At 54.8% G+C, this 19,896-nt stretch overlaps 1 protein-coding gene across 3 annotated transcripts in view; it reads left to right on the top strand.

Moving 5' to 3' along the window:
* TFAP4 (transcription factor AP-4) overlaps nucleotides 1–16,148 on the top strand; it is a 38,080-nt gene extending 21,932 nt beyond the window's left edge. For 2 of the 3 annotated variants that reach the window (XM_079785129.1, XM_079785128.1), the window contains exons 4-9: nucleotides 11,243–11,408; nucleotides 11,515–11,613; nucleotides 12,028–12,198; nucleotides 12,883–13,020; nucleotides 13,521–13,676; nucleotides 15,132–16,148. In XM_079785129.1, the coding sequence (XP_079641255.1) occupies nucleotides 11,334–11,408; nucleotides 11,515–11,613; nucleotides 12,028–12,198; nucleotides 12,883–13,020; nucleotides 13,521–13,676; nucleotides 15,132–15,326 (834 nt within the window). In that variant the 5' untranslated portion in view covers nucleotides 11,243–11,333 and the 3' untranslated portion in view covers nucleotides 15,327–16,148. Of the gene's footprint in view, nucleotides 1–1,873; nucleotides 2,765–11,242; nucleotides 11,409–11,514; nucleotides 11,614–12,027; nucleotides 12,199–12,882; nucleotides 13,021–13,520; nucleotides 13,677–15,131 lie in introns of those variants that run through there. The other variant, XM_079785127.1, reaches the window with a different exon arrangement.
* Nucleotides 16,149–19,896: the final 3,748 nt, after the last annotated feature.

Here is a 19,896-nt window from a genome sequence, read left to right as displayed (position 1 = left end):
TGCTGATCCAGTTCGAAGGACTTTGGGTTTGTGCATCTGAGGGTTCTCGGTGAGAAGGTGCCTTTTGCAGAAATGGAGAGGCCAGTCTTAGTGACAGAGCTCATGGGGACCAGGCTGGGTCAAGGCAGTTCTGTAGGAAAAGAAAGATACATTTCTCCCAGCTGTTATTCATCCATCCATCCATCCATCCATCCATCCATCCATCCAGGCACTGTACATGTTGCTCAGTGTATAGTTATGGGGTTCTGTATCCTGTTGTCCCTGAGATGTCATAGTTTCCTGAGCACATTCCCTGTGCCCACAGTCGAGGCCTTCCAGGGACTGTGATGTTAAGTGGCTTAGGCTCTGTCCTTAGGGAAAACTGCCCAACAGTTTGCTTTAGGGATTAGAAAACATGCATGCAAAACTGCTCAACATCTAGAAGGTGCTCTCACTATCTAATAACAATAATCTCTTGCCCTGGCTGGTGTGGCTCAGTGGCTAGAGCGTCGGCCTGCGGACTGAAGGGTCCCGGGTTCGATTCCGGTCAAGGGCATGTACCTTGGTTGCGGGCACATCCCCAGTAGGGGGCGTGCAGGAGGCGGCCGATGGATGATTCTCTCTCATCACTGCTGTTTCTCTATCTCTCTCTCTCTCCCTTCCTCTCTGACATCAATAAAAATAAAGTAAAAAAAAAAAAAAATCTCTAACTAGAGGCCCGGTGCACGAAATTCGTGCAGGTGGGGGAGGTCCCCTCAGCCCGGCCTGTGCCCGCTCTCTCGCAGTCCGGGAGCCCTCAGGGGATGTCTGACAGCTTAGGTCTGGGGAGCCAGCCTAAGCTGTCAGTTGGACATCCGTAGGGCTGCTGTGGAGCCGGGCTTCTGGCTCAGCAGTGCTGGAGGGGTGAGGTCCCTCAACCCAGCCTGCCCTCGCGCAGTCCAGGAGCCCTCCGGGATTTCTGACAGCTTAGGCCTGGGGAGCAGGCCTAAGCTGGCAGTTGGACATCCATAGGGCTTCTGGCTCAGCGGTGTTCCCCCTGTGGTGGGAGCGCACTGACCACCAGGGGGCAGCTCCTACGTTGAGCGTCTGCCCCCTGGTGGTCAGTGTGTGTCATAGACCTGTCGTTCTGCTGCTTGGTCAATTTGCATATTAGCCTTTTATTATATAGGATTACATAGGATAGGATAATAACAGTAATCCTTGTTATTAGTAGGAGTATTTCAATTAGGAGGTGCAATGTGGGTGGAACCTTGAAGGTGAATGGGATTGAGAAAGGTGGTGGGCAGGAGGCAGGACATTCCAAGGCAGGCGTGGTCTTCTGGAGCCTGGGGCCCACCCTCCAGGAGCCAGGGGAGGGCCTGGGGAAGGAAGATGGGGACCTGGTGAGGGTGGTGGCCAGGACAGAAGTTCATTAGCTAGTGTCCCTCCCTTCTCCGCCCCAGGCCATCAGCCCTGGTAGAAAGCGCACCCTGGTGGAGGAGCAAGCCTCGCATTGGTTTCGTGAATGAAAAGCTGCAGCTTTCCCTCCGCCCAGGCCAAGATTCCCGCCGTCCTGCCTCCCCGCAGAGGGAGAAAGTGTGTATGTCGAAGGTTAGGACGGGACCCGGCAGCAGCCACCAGACCTCCCAGCCGCGCTGGCAGCCTGCCCCCAGGCCGCTGCCGTCTTGGCCTCCCTCCACGTTTCCCTCCCTGCCGGGGCCCCCGCTTCCTAGGGCAGCCCCAGGATCCGAGGCGCCCGGCGCGCCCCCTTTGCATTCCTCTCTCCAGCTCTGGGATTCCCAGGCTTTGGAGCTGGGCTAGGCGGCCAGTGCCGGGCAGCTGGGCAGGGAGGGAGGGTGGGAGGCAGCAGGCTGGCCGGCCTCCGAAGTCGGCCCCAAGTTGCATGTGGGAAGCGGTGGCTGTGACGCAAGTTTCCAGGGGGCCCTGAGCTCGGAGGGAGCGCGCCAGAGCGGCTCCACTCTGTGCAGTTACAATCGTAAAACGCGAAAAGCCCCGAGCAGCACCCCAGGCCGCCTTCCCCGCGCCCAGCTGCGCGTCCCCCGCCCTCGAGGGCCGCAGAGCGCCAAGACCCTGCACTGGGCAGTCCCCGCCGGACCCCGGCCGCACTGGCTGGGCTCCCCCGCGGTGGCTGGCTTTTTTTTTTTTTTTCTTCCCAACGCTTGCCAACCTGTCAGCTGATGGACCTCATCACCCATAGTGGCGCATGTAGCTCAGCCGCAACTAGCTCCATTCACGCCGTGCCTTCCCAGTCAACCCGCAGCCCCCCGCTTCTCGCGCCGGGGGGAGGCCCACAGATCCCGGCGGCCCCTTGCCCACGGGGGCCCGAGCCCTTCTCATCACGGCTTTGCGCCGCCCGGGGGGCGCTGCAAATAGTCCTTTGTTTACATGCAATTCCTTACTCCGCGGAAGGAGGCCGGGGGAGTGCTGAGTTTTCACCAGCTGTTTCCCGCCTTGAAACAGACATCTGATCAGCTGCAAACACACACACACATACACGCGCCCGGGGAGGCAGGCCGGAGAGACCTCCCTCTCGCCCCTCCCGCCCGCCTCCCTCCCCTTGCCGCCGCCGCCGCCAGCATCTGGGACCGGCCGATTCTGCACCACCGTCCGGCGCTGCCCTTTGATTCGGATTTCCATCTTGCATTCTCCGGCGGACCACGGGACCCGGCTCGTGCAGAGGAGGGGGGCCGATCGCTATGGAGTATTTCATGGTGCCCACTCAGAAGGTGCCCTCTTTGCAACATTTCAGGAAAACAGAGAAAGAAGTGATAGGAGGGCTCTGTAGGTGTGTACTCCTCCCCCTACCCCCTATCCCCTTCCTACAATTGCAGCCCCGGGCGAGCCAGCCCGAGTGGGCGCGTGTGTGCGCACGCATGGCCCGCGCCGCCAACCCCGCTCGCTTTTCTTAGCCGCCCGGGCGGTTGCAGCCCCGTACGCCGATCTCGCGCCGTCCGGGAACCCTCCTCCCTCGGAACGTGGGGGCCCTGAGCGGTCCCGGTCACTTTTGTCCGCTGCAGGCGGGCGAGTCGCGACGTTTGTAATTGCAAACAGACCCACGTGGTTCTGCAGCAATCCCGGCCATGCTTGGTGCTGGTGGCTTCCCTCCCCACCCCGCGCGTCCTCCTCCCCCCTCCCGCATTGGCTTCCTTCCTTTCCCTCCTTCCTCGCTGTCTCTGGGCACCCCCTCCAAGGGGGTCTGGGGGCCCCGAGGCGCGTGGGGGGCCGCGGGCGGGCAGCTACAATGCAGCCACGCCGCGGCTCGGGGCGTGGGGGGGGGGCGGGGAGCCGGGTGGTGTGCCTGTTTGCAGGACGGAGTACTGCGGCGGGGGTGTGCTCGCGTAGGGGTAGAGGGGTGGGTGGGACCCTAGGGACTCGCGCGGCGAGCCGGGAGCGCCGCGGACCCGGGCACGTTGCGGCCGCTGCTTGCTCGCTTGCCGCCCGGGCGCTGTTTACTAGCGAGGCCTGGACGTGACTCTGCAGCCCTCTTGGAGTAGGCGGACCTCGGCGCGCCGCCTCGCGGGAGCTGTAGTTCTCCGCGACCCTCCGGTGCGGCATTGTGGGAGTTGTAGGCGCGCCGGGGCCACGCTTTCCCCGCACAAAGCTCAGCCTCTGCTGGCGGGATAGGCGAGGCAGGCCAGGTGGGGGAGCTTTTGGGAGAGTGGGTACCAGAAGCCGCGCCGAGTCTCACCAGACCCTGCACGTAGGTCTCTACCGCAAACTTTCCCACCCCACGTTCTCCCCCCAGCCATAAACCGAAAGCGGCAGGTCTCCCAGCGGGGCGAGTGGGTGGGTGGTCCGAGGTCCGCAGCGCTCCGCTACTTTACAAATTTGACCCGGGTTGTTACAGAAGCCACTTTACTAGTTTGACCCGGTTGCTCCAGATCCACCTCTTACAAAGGGCGGTGACTTCACGCACCACTCCCACCAGAATCACCCTGGACACTTGTTAAAATGCCGATGTCCGCAACTCCGATAGCTAGAAGGGAGGGCCTGGCCATCTGTATACTGAACACCCCCCGGGGGACGGCAGAGCTTCGTGGGGGGTTCTCCCGCGTGCCCGTTCGGGACTTGCAGTCTCTTTCCTGAGGCACTGCTCTAGGAGGGAAATGGCTCCCTAGGGTTGAGGCCACGTGCTCTGCCGCCAGGGAAGGCTAGGCGTGGATATTGCGGGAGGTGGAGCCCCAGATGGTGTGGCCCAGGCTGGTGAATACCTGGCGCTGCAGGTTGGGGGGAAGGTTGCTGCACATGTACTACCACCCCCACACCTCTCAACTTCACTCTCACCTCAACTACTCTCCAACACAGGCGGGCTGGGCCAGTTGGTGGGTTACAGCTAGCAGGGGCCCCTGAGTGTTGGCCCTTTTGAAGGGCCACCTGGGGGTCCTAGCTGTAAAACATTAAAAAAAAAAAAATATCTGGAGCTCTTAATATATTCTAGGGACTTGTTTAGCTAGATTTTCTTAATTGAGTTGTCAAGTCTCCCGAGTTAAGTAGCCTTATGATTCCTGTGTGGGATGAGGACACAGGCTTGGAAAGGGAACAGTTACAGCAAGTGGTGGGGTTGGGACTTGAACCCTGATCCCAGGGCCCTGCTCTTAGTCTCTGTTCTTAGCCCCTCCTGGAAAAACGCTTCGAGTTGCTGAGAGGAGGGCTGGGCAGTGGGGGGAAGGGTTGAGCTGCTCCAGATGCTAGAGAGGACATTGCCAGTCCTGACCCTGGGCAGGCTTGGTGCAGGGGATCCTGCTTCACACTGTCCCTAGCCCCCCTTTAGAGGAATCCATTTGTCCCCCAGGGGCCAAGTGCTTAAGGTGGCAGGACTCCCCTACAGGGCTGGGCTTGGGGGCATCCTCAGCCTGCCTTACTGGGAGACACTTGTCAGCCTGTGCACTGGGTATGGAGTTGGGGCCTCTAGGTTTGTTCATTTTTACTTATTTATTAATTAGTTATTTGTTTATTTTTACCAATTTAGCACTTTATTTTATTTATATATTTTTAATCCTCACCCAAGGATATTTTTCCATTGATTTTTAGAGACAGTGCAAGAGAGAGGGAAATTCAGGGAAAAATATTGATGTGAGAGAAACACATCGATTGGTTGCCTCCTGCACGAGACTCGACCAGGGCCCGGGCCGTGGAGAAACGTGCAACTGAAGTACATGCCCTTGACTGGAATTGAACCTGGGACCCTTCAGTCTGTAGGCCAACGCTCTATCCACTGATCCAAACTGGCTAGGCGGTTTGTTCATTTTTACAAGGGACTGTGGGGTGAGGTCGGAGACCTGTAGAAGATCGAGGTTGTGGGTCGGACAGGATGGACTCACTTCTGGCCAGATGGACTCACTTTTCAGACTGGTAGACTTCGTTCCATTCTTTGGACTAGGAGGGCTCCCTGCCTCTTCAGAGGGACCCTCTCTCCAGTCCCTGCACCGCCCTTCCCCCCCCCCCCCCCCCCCCCCCCCCCCCCCCCCCGCTCCCGCTCCCCATCCACCTCACAAGCTTGTAGTTTTGGACCTCTCACTTAACCGCTCTTAGCCTCTGTACAATGGAGCACCTTGAAAGTGTGGCTTCGCAGAAGGAAAGTGCCTGGTAGTTGTTAAAATGGCTCTCAGCCCTGGCCCGGTAGCTCAGCTGGTTAGAGCATCACCCTGATATGCCAAGGTTTTGGGTTTGATTCCCAGTCAGTGCACATACAAGAATCAACCAATGAATGCATAAGTGGGAAAACAAATTGATGTTTCTCTCAAAAAAAAAAAAAAAAAAAAAAGAGCCCTGGTCAGTGTTTCTAAGTGGTTAGAGCGTTGGCTTGTGCACTGAAGGGTCTTGGGTTTGATTCCCAGTCAAGGGCACGTACTTGGGTTGCAGGTTCGATCCCCGGCCCAAGTTGGGGCGCATGTGGGAGGCAATCCATTGATGTGTCTGTCTCACATCGATGTTTCTCCCCATTCCTCCTGCCATTCCACTCTCTAAAAATCAAGGGGGGAATATCCTTGGGTGAGGATTAACAACAACAAAAAAGCTCTCAAACTCTGAGAAGCAGGAGTTTAGGGACTGCCTCAGTGGGGAAAGAGACAAATTGCAATTAGAAGAAGTTAGAAATCAATTAGGGGCTTTTGAATGTGTGTTGGATTCCTGATCTAGTATTTACAAGGCATCTACTTTGTGCCAGGGTCGAGGATATCACAAAGAACCAGAACTGGCCTCTGCCCTGAGTTTGCAGTCTCTTAGAGTTGTCTATGGCGTCTCCTGGAGTCCTGGGTACGAACCTGGAAAAATAAGGCATCCTGTTATCCTCAATCTCTCTCTTTTCTCCTCTTTTAAACTTCACATGTGAAGTGAGGCAGTATTTCCCCATATTACAGATGGGGACCCTGGGGCTTTGATAGATGAAGTGGCTAAGCTTGGGGTCCTACAGTGAGTAAATTTGCATTTGAACCCCCTGAGTGCAGGGCTTCCTCTGAGGGGCCGGAGAAGCTGTGAGGAGGAGGTGTTTCTGATGGGAACGGCCTGGATGTGGTGTGTTCTGGGTCTGAGGGCAGGAGTGCAGGCTGATTGGAGCGGGGTGTGTGTGTGTGTGTGTGTGTGTGTGTGTGTGTGTGTGTGTGTGTGTGTCTATGGATAGAAACAGCTGGGATGGGTGAGGGCCCCGGGCTGCTTCAGTACCTGCTGCAGAGAGAAGGATGAGTACCTTGGGCATCCTTGGTGAGGGTTGTCTTCCTCCCTCCTGCCCTTTGGATTATGGGAGAAATCCTGTGTGGCTCTCTCACCTCTGATTGTGTAGTCGTTGAGTGGCAGGTCTGTGAGTGACTTCGGGACAGTGTGAAATGAGAGTTGTCAGTGTCTAATTTGAGGCTGGAGCCTGACAGGGATGTCTAAGGAGGATGGGGGTACTGCCCTTGGACTGAGAGAGAGGGACAGGTACAGGTCAAGATCTAGACTTGAAGAGTGTGCTCCCTGCCCCGAGCCTCTGGTTGGGATGCTGGTGGTGTTCCCAGGGGGCTTTCTGAAGGTACTCTGGTAGTGGGTGGGCCGCTCTGGTCTTGGCATCTGAGGCTGGTACCCAGACTGTTTCTTGGTAGGTGCCCTCCCTTATTCCTGAGGCAAGGCAGTCCCTGGCCAGCCCCAGGAGACTGTTGGAGGGCATTTGGGGAGGGAGAGAAGCAAGAGCTATTTGGTGTTAGTGGACGCAGGCCATCTTTGTTGCTCACTTGGGGGCTCTGAAGTTGATGGGGAGGTGTGTAGGACTTTTACAGTTACTGTAAGTCATGTTTACTTCTACAAAACTCTGAAAGAAATGCAAATATGCTTTAATGCATTTGTAGTATTAGCTGGTAATTCCAATTAGTCATCCTTTATGGGAACCCCTGGTTGGCCAGCACTCCATCAATCAGAATCCCTGGTTAGGCAGCATTCCACCAATCAGAACTCCTGGTTGGGCGGCATCCCTGGTTAGTTGCATCTATTAAAGAAACTGTCAGCTGGCTCTGGCCTGTGTGGCTGAGTTGGTTGAGCCTGGACCTGTGCACTGAGAGGTGGCTGATTGATTCCCAGTCTGGGCACATACCTGGTTTGTGGGCTTGATCTCTAGCAGAGGGCGTGCAGGAGGCAGCCAATAGATGTCCCTTCCCTCCCTCCCTCCCTCCTTCCCTCCCTTTAAAAACAGCCCTAGCTGGTTTGGCTCAGTGGATAGAGCGTCAGCCTGCGTACTGAAGGGTCTCAGGTTCGATTCCGATAAAGGGCACATGCCCGGGGTTGTGGGCTCGATCTCCAGTGGGGGGCAAGCAGGAGGCAGCCGATCAATGATTCTCTCTCATCATTGATGTTTCTATCTCTCTCTCCCTCTCCCTTCCTCTCTGAAATCAATAAAAATACATATTAAAAAAAAGCAATAAATACATTAAAAAAAAAAAAAGGAGCTTGACAGCTTGGCTCAGTGGTTGAGCATCAACCTGTAAACCAGGAGGTAACAGTTCGATTCCTGGTCAGGGCACATTCCTGGGTTATGGGCTCCATCTCGTGTGGAGCATGCAGGAGGCAGAGGATTGATGATTCTCATCATGGATGTTTCTATCTCGCTCTCCCTTCTCAGAAATCAATAAAAATATATTTTAAAAAAGAAAAGAAAACCAAACGGTCAGCTGGTACTTCCAGGACGATTTAGGTGAGTGAGAATGGGAAAGTCTTGGTGGCAGCCCAGGTCCCCCCCAGGCACTGTAGCTTTGGGGAGAAGTCTTTTCTGGGACTTAAGTCTGCACTAGGTTAACCAGCAGCTGGTTCCTGAGCCAGGAGTCTGGGCTGATGGATTTGGTGTTGAAGAGGACAGGCTGGAACATCTGGAAGAGGCAGGCTGGTGGCTTTCAATGAGCAGGAGACAACATAGGCCCCGCCCCCTGCCCTCTGGGAACTTCCATTTGAGAAACATCCCTGGGAAGCCAAACCACGGGGTGGTTTCTGCAGTCTTCTTTGGTCTCCTCAGTTTGTGGACATCCTGAGGAGATGGGAGAGGCAGAGGGTTGGCTCCCCAGCGCTGAGATTTCATGGGCAGATGAGCTGGCGTGGGGGGCAGGAGTCAGGTTTTTGGGGTGCTGCCTCTTGCTGCCATACGCAGGGCTCTGATAAACAGTGGGCTCTGTGTGAGCCATCAGTAGAGGGTGCCATCAGCTGGTGGGGAAAGAGTGTGAGCTTGGCTCCTGCAGGAGCCTGCTGCTCCCTGGTCTGGCTGCCTGACCTTGGGCATGTCCTTCCCCTCACAGGACCCTGGACTCCTCATTGCGATAGGATGAGGCAGCCACCTCGCTGGGTTTCTGTGAGAGTCAGAGGGAAATATGTAAAGAAGTTCTGTGCATGCTAATTGGAGTGAACATGATGGCAGGACATACCTGTGCTTGGTCCTTTCCGCAGGGTAACTGTCACCTGTCGTTGGGATGTGCCGCTCTGGGGCAGTGCAGAGCCCAGCCTACTCTGTGGCGAGACCTCTCAGGGCTAATAGGGTCCTGGGGTCCAGGTTCAAGTCCCAGCCCCAACCCTTGCTGAGCTAGATCTTTTCCAATCCTTTGTGTCATCATCCCCCACAGGAATTTTGGGCCACGTAACTCAGAGGAAGATTATGACAATGCAATGAGAAAATCCCAGCAAAATGAGTCCTTAGCACAATATAGTAAAAACTTTAAAAAGACTTCAAAAAACACCCACACCTCATTACTCTGTTGCTAGGCCCTCCAGGTAAGCCTTTTGTAAGGCCTAGCACTTAAGGTGGCTCAGGGGTGGACGTGGGGCTCCTTTTTGACTCCTTATTACTTTGATCTGTTCTAGCCTTTGGGCATCACCAGGGGGGACCCAGGGACTGGGTGAGGGGGTTCTCTCCTTCTATCACTCCTGAGGGGGAGGATGATGTTGCCAGACCGAGTCACCTGGTGGTTTGGCTTCCTATGGATGTTTCCATCTTTTCTTGCCCCAAAGATTCCCGACTTTAATCCACCCATCATAGAGCTTCTGGAAGGCACTGCTGGGCCCAGGAGCCTGGACTCTGTTCTAATCCACCTTCCCCTAAAGGTTAGGCAGACCTCTGCATATCAGGTCTCTGACCTGCATCTACTCTGGCCACATGAGTCACCTCCACTGCAGGGCAGGGACACTGGGAGAAGTCAGATACCTGGCTGTCTGACTTTAACCTTTTGCACTCGGATGTCGAGTGTGACTCGACACGGTTAGCATCGGTAGCAGGAATCGAGAAAAAAGCAAGTGAGTGCAAAGGGTTAAAACTGTGTTCCTCCCCTCTATGAGCCCTAAGCCTTATCTATAAAGTGGGGGTGATGGACCCCCCTTTATAGCACTGACATTTTGAGGCCTTGCACTCTTGGGAGGGGGCCCAGGGAGGCCCTGGGGGAACTGGTGGAGGAGAGGTCTTGTCTCGACCCTGAGCAGCAGCTGATGTAGAGCCCGCTCCTGGCTCATCCCCAGCTGACTACCCTCTGTCGGGAAAGGCTGAGGCACAGGAAGGGGCAGGGACAAATCCAGGGTCCTGCAGGGAGCTGAGGTGGGACAAATGGGGTGGGCTGTGGGGCCAGGAAGGGCCTCAGCTGTCTCCAGCCATTGAAGATGTGTTTCCCTCTTGGTTTTCATGTAGATTCCTTTCTGCCTGGGGCTGGGCATGGGGGCCTGGCATAGTAGGGGAGCTGAACCAGGCACCTCTGTGAGCCCAGGCTCTCCCATCTATGGAAACGGGCTGCCCAGAGTCCTTTCCCCATTACCTCAGACCCAAGGGTGTGAGCCCAGGCCTGGACCAGTCACCTCGGGGGGAGAGGGGGCGCATCAGGAAGAAGCCAGGGCTGTGGCTTTGGGTGGGGTCAGTGGCCTCTTCTGGGAGCCTAGCATCTGGAAGCCATCAAGCCAGGGGCGGGGTGGGGAGGTAGGGGGTGTTGCAGCAGAGGGCCGGGAAGGGGGAGGCCACACATAGGCCCACCCCTTGGGAGCAGTGGCTTTGGGCCCACAGTCCCTGTTGTCATCTCTGCCTACCATCGCCTCTCAGCCCACAGCCTCACTCCCTTCCACTGGCTGCCTTCTCTCTCAACCCACAGGCTGCTACTCCTACAAAATGCAATACATAATAGGCAATCACATTGCTCATTGCATGCTGGGAGCCTTGTTTCTCTGGCCCAGGGTGGTCTGCCTCTTGGAGTAGGTGTGCATGGAGAACTGTCCCTAGGGGTGGTTGGCTTGGCATCCCTTCCCTGGAGTGAGTGCTGCCTGTGTTGTCTTTGAAGTCTTAGTGCAGCGTAGTTGGGGGCTTGCACAGGAGCTTGTGGCTGAAGATGTGGCTGTGGGAATTCAAAGGGAGTAATGATGTCTTCTTCAGCCTCAAGCCTGTGACTCTGAAGGAGGTGGTCCAGGTGCATAGCAAGAGGCTCAGAGGAGTCCCAGGAGCAGGTGTCTCCAATTGTCACCTGGGTCCACCTGCATCAGAATCACAGGGATTCTAGCTAGCCCTGTAGGTTTTGGCGCCCCCCTCAGACCTGTTGGCCAGGCACTGGGGCTGGGAACTGGGGAATGCGCCGTGACTTTGATACCCAGGTATCACAGAACACGCTATTCCATCACCCTCCTGATCTGCTAGGGTGTATCAGGTCTGGCATCCTTTGCAAGGGGAGAAATAGAAATGCAAGTTACACCCAGGGTCCTCTGGAGATGAACTGTTGAAGACAGGGGTCCTTTGGGGACAGGGCATGGAGGACACCTAGCCTGAGCATGTCCCTTCCTTCCCTGGCAGTCTTGCCAACATTCCACTGACCCCCGAGACTCAGCGGGACCAGGAGCGGCGGATTCGGAGGGAGATTGCCAACAGCAACGAGCGGAGGCGCATGCAGAGTATCAATGCAGGCTTCCAGTCCCTCAAGACCCTCATCCCCCACACAGATGGAGAGAAGCTCAGCAAGGTGGGCAAGGGCTGGGAGGGCTTCCTGGAGGAGGTGGAGGGAGAAGGAAGTGAGCTTCAGTAGACGCAGCCAGCTGGGGCCCCTGACTTGTCCCTCCCACCCTTAGGCAGCCATTCTCCAGCAGACGGCGGAGTACATCTTCTCCTTGGAGCAGGAGAAGACCAGGCTTCTGCAGCAGAACACGCAGCTCAAGCGCTTCATCCAGGTAGCACCTGCAGAGGCCTCCCGTCACCTCAACACCTGTCCTCCTCCCGGCTCCCTCTCCCTGGCATGGGCATGACTGGGCTCACCACTGGCCCGGGACTCTGAGGCCACAGGTCCCACCTTCCCCACTGACACGCCTACTTCAGGTACTTGCCTTCCTGCCTGGGCTTCAGTTTACCCATCCATGAAGTGCAGTTGAGTGGCTCCGAGAGGAACTGGGTGACTTGGCAAGCAGGTCCATTCTGCCTCAGTTTCTAGCCTGTGGCCATTGTTGGATTTGCAGAGTGGGGCTCCCAGTGCCAGAGCACCTGGGTTGACAGCTTTGGGGGTCTATGATGGAGCCCTCCAACTTCCCCATTGATGGTGGTGATACAAGGGTGTCAAGGCACACTCACCAACTCCTTGGGGTCCCCAGGAGCTGAGCGGCTCGTCCCCCAAGCGGCGGCGGGCAGAGGACAAGGACGAGGGCATCGGCTCACCGGACATCTGGGAGGATGAAAAGGCGGAAGATCTACGGCGGGAGATGATTGAGCTGCGGCAGCAGCTGGACAAGGAGCGCTCGGTGCGCATGATGCTGGAGGAGCAGGTAAGGCAGGCAGTTGGGTGGGGTGGGGGGTTCCAGTCCCTCTCTCCCTTTCCTCCTGTCCCTGCTTCCCTTGAGCGCCTGCTTTGTGCCAGGTTTAGGAATGGGGGTGGGGGTCCCGTGGGGATTGAACCAGGTAGGTTCCTGCCCTAGGGAGTCACCATCTGTGTTGGGTAGGAGGATTAGTCAAAAGACCTGACACTGTAAAAATGTAGCTGTGAAAAAGGTCCTGCAGGAAGCATGGGCATTGGGAGGGGGATTTGGACTGGTTCTGCCCCACAGCTTCTCTGTCAAAGTGACTTGAGCCGAGGATGGGAGGTTGGCCAGGGGTGGGTCCAGTCTCACAATTAACAAGGCAGAGAGGGGAGAAGGGTACTCCAGGCAGAAGGAAGAGCATGAGCAAAAGCCCTGAGGCTGGAGGGAGGGAGTGAAGGAGTGAGGGAGGTGGCATGAGGGAGGTCATGGCAGGAGAGGAGATGAGTCAGAGAGGGCCTGGTGGGCTATGGTAGGACTTTGGTCTCTTCCCCAGGATGACAGGCTCCAGCTAGGGTTTGTAGCAGGAGTGAATGGCCTGTTTGACAAGGGTAGAGCATGGGGAGGCTGGCCTCAGCAACCCTGAGGGCCTCGCACTGGAGGTGGTGCAAGGGTGTGGTCCGGGCCCTGCCCCTGAGCCTGCTCTCCCCCTAGGTTCGATCGTTGGAGGCCCACATGTACCCTGAAAAGCTCAAGGTGATTGCACAACAGGTGCAGCTGCAGCAACAGCAAGAGCAGGTGCGACTGCTGCACCAGGAGAAGCTGGAGCGGGAGCAGCACCTGCGGACCCAGGTGGGCAGGTGGCCTCGGGAGGGGCTGTGGGCTATGGCAGGGCAGGGCCTACATCGTAATAATGCAGACATTCTTGGTTCCCAGGTATCTTATAGACATTATTACATGAATCCTTGTAGAAGCCCTTTGAGGCTGTTCTACTGATCAGGAAAGTGAGGCACAGAAAGGCTAAATAACTTGAACCCTGGCTGTCTAAATCCAAACTCTGTATTCCTGACCACCACTGCATTAGATGTTGGAGTGCTGCTTGGTGCCAGACAGGGAAGGGGCCACAAGTTCTTGGATGTCTGGGAGCCCCTCTTTAGGCTGCCTTTTCTTTGCTGCTTAAAATAGGGGAGGCCAAACTGGCTGGCCTCCTGTGAGTGGTTGGCGGAGGCTGTCTCGAAGGAGTGGGCAGAGGGAGATGGTTTGGAGGGCATCCTACACCCTCTGCGACCTCCCTAGGGGAAGGGGAAGCTCCCTGAACCTTTGGAGAAAGACTGAGAGCCTCTGTCTCACAGCTCCTGCCCCCTCCGGCCCCCACCCACCACCCCACGGTGATCGTGCCGGCACCGCCACCCCCTCCCTCCCACCACATCAACGTCGTCACCATGGGCCCCTCCTCGGTCATCAACTCTGTTTCCACGTCCCGGCAAAATCTGGACACCATCGTGCAGGTACCTGGTCTCGGGAAGGAGGCAGCATGTCAGGGTTGTCCTCTGGGAACAGGCACTTTGGGAGACATTAGAAACCAGGAACTGAAGGGGAATGAGACAGGGCTTGTGTGGGGAAAGGTTGGGAAACTGGGTGTATGTGTCTGTCTCCATCCCCGCGTCTCCCTCTCTGTTTGCAGGGATTGGAGGGGGAGCTCTGTGAAGGTGAGGGGTAGAGATGGGGGACGGGATGCCCCAGAAAACCTTGTTTCTTCCCTCCACGTGGGGTTTGTTGAGAGGGTCTTTTGCTACTGGAGCTCTCGGCTTCCAGAATTCCTACATCCAGCTTTTGGTCCAGAACTTCCTCTCACCTCCATCTCCTAGGACCTGAGATGGGAATGGAGGTGGCAGCGGCTGGGAGGGTGACAGTTAAGCCTCCTACAGAGGAGGAAGAAACGAGATGACAGCTCTGTGCGTCAGGCCCAAAGTCACTGCTGTACACAGCCTGGGGCAGAGACCCCTGGGGCTTCCCAGTGGCATCATCTATCTATATAAAAGCCTAAGCGACTGTTCGACTGTTTGACCATTGGACTGGTAGCTATGATGCGCACTGACCACCAAGGGGCAGACTCTCAATGCACAGGCATGGAAACATGGAACAGACTGATGAATGAATCTCAGAGGGAAGGGGACAGTGGGGAGGGTGGGAAGAGATTAACCAAAGATCTTATATGCATACTAGAGGCACAGTGCAAGAAATTCATGCACAGGTAGGGTCCCTAGTAGCTGCCGGCTGCTGGCCAGGGCCTCCCTTCCCCGGCTTCTGCCTAGGGTCTTCCTTTGTTCTGCACCGCCCCCTGGTGGTCAGCGCATAGCATAGTGAGCGATGGAACTCCTGGTCGGTCAAACTCCGAAGGGGACACTTTGCATATTAGGCTTTTATATATATAGCTAGAGGCCCGGTGCACGGATTCATACACTGGTGGCGTCCCTTGGCCTGGCCTGCGGGGATCGGGCCAAAACCAGCAGTCTGACATTCCCCAAGGGGTCCTGGATTGTGAGAAGGTGCAGGCCAGGCCAAGGGACCCCACCGGGGCATGAATCCGTGCACCGGGCCTCTAGTAAAAGAAATGAACAACTAAACCAAAAATAGTCTGTCAACCCCTGCTGCACATAATTCCAGCAAATTGAATAGTAAAATTAATAACAAGGACCTTCTATCAGTGAACAGGCCAACTTTGAAATATAGAAATAAGTGAAAGGTGCTGGTGACCTCCAAGCAGACCTGCACTGTCGTCTCCAAGGGGTTTTTCAGCTCAGCAAAGGGGTTTACTAACCCTGACTCTGGCAGGCCGCCTGCTGCTCCACCAGCCTTATTTCCGGACCTTTCTGGTGTGTGTGTGTATGTGTGTGTGTGTGAGGGGAGATGGTGGCTGTGTGTGTTCCTCCAGCCATCCTCACCACAGCCTGTCCCCCCAGGCGATCCAGCACATCGAGGGCACCCAGGAAAGGCAGGAGCAGGAGGAGGAGCAGCGGCGAGCTGTAATTGTGAAGCCAGTCCGGAGCTGCCCGGAGGCCCAGGCTTCTGACACCGCCTCCGATTCGGAGGCCTCGGACAGCGACACCATGGACCAGAGCCGGGAGGAGCCGGCTGGGACTGGGGGGCTTCCCTGACCACCCCCCCAGCCCTCCTCTCCCTTCTTGGGGTTAGAGGGGGCCGGGGCAGCAACAGGAATACATGCGGGCCAGCGAGTGAGGAATTTTTACAAAATTACAATGTCATTTGGGTCTCTTTTATGACCTCTTTTTCAATACTGTAAATCAACCTTTGAGTGAAGGCCACCCAACCTGAGGTACTGGGGGCTGGGGTGGTGGGTGTGTGGGAGCACCGGGACACCTGGGGCTGGGCCTCACCCGGGGGGGCTGGGGAAGCTGACACTTGAGGTGCCTGGCCTCTCTCTGCCAAAAAGCATTTTTTTTTTTTCATTTAAACATGTTTTTAAGAACAGGGAAAATCAAAACCCCAACGTATTTCTGCCCTCCCCAGAGCCAGCTCTATGACCATTAGTTTTTAACTCCCCCTTCCCTCCTCTTTTTGGTTTTCTTCTTTCTCTAAGCACTTAATGGGTTGGGGGTCTGGCTGGGTCAGGACTCTCTGGGGGTCCGGGGTAGAAGTTGCTTCTCCGTTGGGGTTTGCTGCTGCCCTTTTGCCCTGCCCTTCCTTCCCTGCCCCACCTCAGCACTAGGATTTGCCACTCTCCACCACCAGCTGGCCTCCACCTCTCCCTCCAGGTTTCCCATCTTCGACCCCCAGAAATGTCTTTGTCTCTCTGTTTTGTTTGTTGGGTTTTTCTTTTTTCCCCCTTTGTTTGTTTTTTGTTTTTCTTTATTTTTTGTTTTGTTTTTTTTTTTATAACAATTTTGAGGTCTTTGTGTTCAAGGAGAGCTATTATATTTTGTTAAGAAAGTGTGTGTGGGGGGAACCAAGAGGCCACCATGCCTTTATAAAGAAAAAATAAAGTTTGTACTTTGTTTTTTAGATTGTGTCTCCTGGATGTGTAGTATCCTGTGTTGCTGGACTAGATAGAGTATGGGATGCTATTTGGACCCACCAGAGGGGATTATATGTGGGTGAGCTCATGGTGACTCCCCCAACTTGTGTGTGATGTTGCAATGAGAAATCAGGATCCTTACAGTCGCTGGGATTACTCTGGGTATTCTGCAAAGATGGGAGATGGTATTGGGGGATGGGAGGAGTGGCTCCCAATTCCTTGGTGGGGAGCAAGGAGAAAATGAACAACCAAGCCACAGAGTCCTATCTCCTAGAGAAAGGACACAGGTTCAGGGTTCCTGGATGATCTCTAGGCTTTGCTACTTTTTCAACTTGTGTAACCTCCCTGAACCTCAGCCTCATCTATAGAAGAGAAAGACTCCCTCATGATGTGTTTAAGAACTCAGGTCCTGGAGTTGTTCTGCAGTAGTCAGTTCTACTTTGGGCAAGCCATGTATATATATTAGAGGCCTGCTGCACAAATTTGTGCACCAGTGGGGTCCCTTGGCCTGGCCTGCGGGATTGGGCTGAACCCAGCTCTCCGACACCCCCGAGGGGGGTCCCGGATTGTGAGAGGCCACAGGCCAGGCTGAGGGACCCCACCGGTACACGATCAGGGCCAGGGAGGGATGTGGGAGGTTGGCCAGCTGGGGAGGAACTGTAGGATGGCTCTAGGGCATGTCCGGCCCATCTCGCTCAGTCCTGATTGGTTGGACCCCAGCAGCAAGCTAACCTACCAATCAGAGCGTCTGCCCCCTGTGGTCAGTGCATGTCATAGCGACTGGTTGTCTGCCCCCTGGGGGTCAGTGCACATCATAATGAGCGGTTGAGCGGCCTGAGCATATCATTAGCTTGTTACGCTTTGATTGGTTGAATGGATGACCGGACACTTAGCATATTAGGCTTTTATTATATAGGATATATATGATATATAATTCATGCACTTGGGGGGGCCCCTCAGCCTGGCCTGCGCCCTCTTGCAATCTGGGAGCACATCCGTAGCACTGTCACAGAGGTGCCTCGCTGCGCAAGCCAGCCATGAGCCCAGCTTCTGGCTGAGCGGCGCTCCCCCTGTGGAAGCGCACTGACCACCAGGGAGCAGTTCCTGCGTTGAGCATCTGCCCCCTGCTAGTCAGTGCGCGTCATAGTGATTCATCATTCTGCCATTCGGTCGATTTGCATATTAGACTTTTATTATATAAGATATATACTAGAGACCTGGTGCACAAAATTTGTGCACTTGGGTGGGGGTCCCCTCAGCCTGGCCTGTGCCCTCTTGCATTCGGGAGCCCTTGGGGGGGATGTCTGACTAATGGCTTAGGCCCGCTGCCGCCGCTGTGCTCGCCAGCCATGAGCCCTGGCTGAGTGGCGCTCCCCCTATGGGAGTGCACTGACCACCAGGGGGCAGCTCCTGCATTAAGTGTCTGCCCCCTGGTGGTCAGTGCGCGTCATAGTGACTGGTTGTTTGGTTGATTTGCATATTAGCTTTTTATTGTGTAGGATATACTAGAGGCCCGGTGCACAGATTTGTGCACCGGTGGGGTCCCTCGGCCTGGCCTGTGGCTCTCTGACATCCCCCAAGGGGTCCCGGATTGCGAGAGGGCGCAGGTCAGGCTGAGGGACTCCACTGTGCACAATTGGGGCTGGGGAGGGACCGTGGGAGGGTTCCAGGACACGTCCAGCCTGTCTTGCCCAATCCCAATCGGCTGGACCCCAGCAGCAAGGTAACCTACCGGTCAGAGCGTCTGCCCCCTGGTGGTCAGTGCGCATCACAGCTACTGGTCAAACAGTTGCTTAGGCTTTTATATATATACTAGAGGCCTAATGCACGAAATAAGCGCAAGGGGCTTGGCCCTCGCAGCCGTGGCGGCTGCCTCGGCCCTCGCAGCCCCGGCTTCATCTGGAAGGTCGTCCAGAAGGACGTCCAGAAGGTTGTCCAGTCTAATTAGCATATTATACTTTTATTAGTATACACACACACACACACACACACACACACACACACACACACATATCCTATATAATAAAAAGCTAATATTCAAATCAACCGAAGGGCGGAATGACCGGTCGCTATGACATGCACTGACCACTAGGGGGGGGCAGATGCTCAATGCAGGAGCTGCCCCCCTGGTGGTCAGTGAGCCAGAAGTTGGGCTCATGGCTGGTGAGCGCAGTGGCGGTGGTGGGAGTCTCTCTTGCCTCTGCGGCAGCGCTAAGGATGTCTGACTGTTGGCTTAGGCCCGCTCCCATGCCTAAGCTGTCAGTCAGACATCCCCTGAGGGCTCCTGGACTGTGAGAGGGTGCAGGCCGGGCTGAGGGAAACCCCCTCGCCCCAGTACACAAATTTCGTGCACCAGGCCTTTAGTATATATCTATATATCTATATCTACTATATATCTATATCTATATATCTATATATGTATAAAGATTACCATATTTTCCGGCGTATAAGACGACATTTTAACCCAGGAAAATCTATATGCCCAGTTGTCTTATACACTGGAAAATACGGTATTTATTTATTTTTAGAGAGAGGAAGGGAGAGAGAGACAGAAACAATGAAAGATATGTGAGCAAAACATCTGGGAATTGAACTGATACCCTTTTGGTGCATAGAATGATGCTTAACCAACTGAGACACACTGGCCAGGGCGCCACTTATATTTGAACCTGTTTCCTTTTTTGAAAGTTGGGAATAATAAAATAAATAAATCAGGGAATAATAATGGCACAAAGCAATGCATATTGTTGGGGGGAGGGGGAAATGGTCCTTTTAAGTCCTTAATCCTCTATGACCAGAGAGCATTTTACAATGTATTCTCCACCTGCTTTTCCTGGTGCTCACACTGTGCCAGGTTCATGGGGACTGAGGCCAGAGTGTAATAACCATTTCACTTCTTAGCCCACAATGAATGCCTCCAGACACGAACTTGTTGAATAGAAAGGCAGATGGGAGCCTGCATTTTTAAGAACTTTTATACATTTTTAAAGGTGAAATTCACAATAAAACCAACCATTTTAAAGGGAATGATTCAATGTGGCATTTAGTACATTCACAATGTTGTGCAACCATTTTCTCTCGTTCCAAAACATTTCCATCACTCCAAAATGAACCACTTACACTGCAAAACGAACCACTTACTAATTATTCAGTTTTCCCATTACTCTTCTCCCAGCCTCCACCAACCACCAATCTGCTTCCTATTTTCTTTAGTATTTGTAAAAAGTAAAACTAATTTACATTCGGTAAAATTCACACTTTTAGTTTTTGGTTGTGAGTTTTGACAAATGCGAACAGTTGTATAAACACCACCACCATCACAATATAAAGTTCCCTCACGTTCCTTGGTGGTCCACCCAGCTCCTGGTAACCATTGATCTATTCCTACACGTTTGCCTTTTCCAAAATGTTGTAAATAGAATCATATACTATTTAGCCTTTTGAATCTGGATTCTTTTACTTAACATTGCAACTAAATTTGGGGGGTGTATCTAACTAAATTTACATAAGTTGACTACGGTCTGAAGAGAGGGACTTAACTAGAATCTGGGCGGGGACGCCCCTTCCCAAGGCCAGTCTAGCGGCCCCTTTTGGCCCCGTGCGAGGCTGGCCCACGGGCTCCGCGCAGTTCCTAAGAGAGTCAACAGAGGGTGCCGCGGCCCCGGAACCCCTGGTTCCGCGTCTACAGGCCA

This window comes from Cnephaeus nilssonii, assembly GCF_951640355.1.
Source record: "Cnephaeus nilssonii genome assembly, chromosome: 2".
NCBI classification, from domain to species: domain Eukaryota; kingdom Metazoa; phylum Chordata; class Mammalia; order Chiroptera; family Vespertilionidae; genus Cnephaeus; species Cnephaeus nilssonii.
The sequence above is the reverse complement of the archived record's forward strand: the minus strand, read 5'-3'. Positions and strand labels throughout refer to the sequence as shown.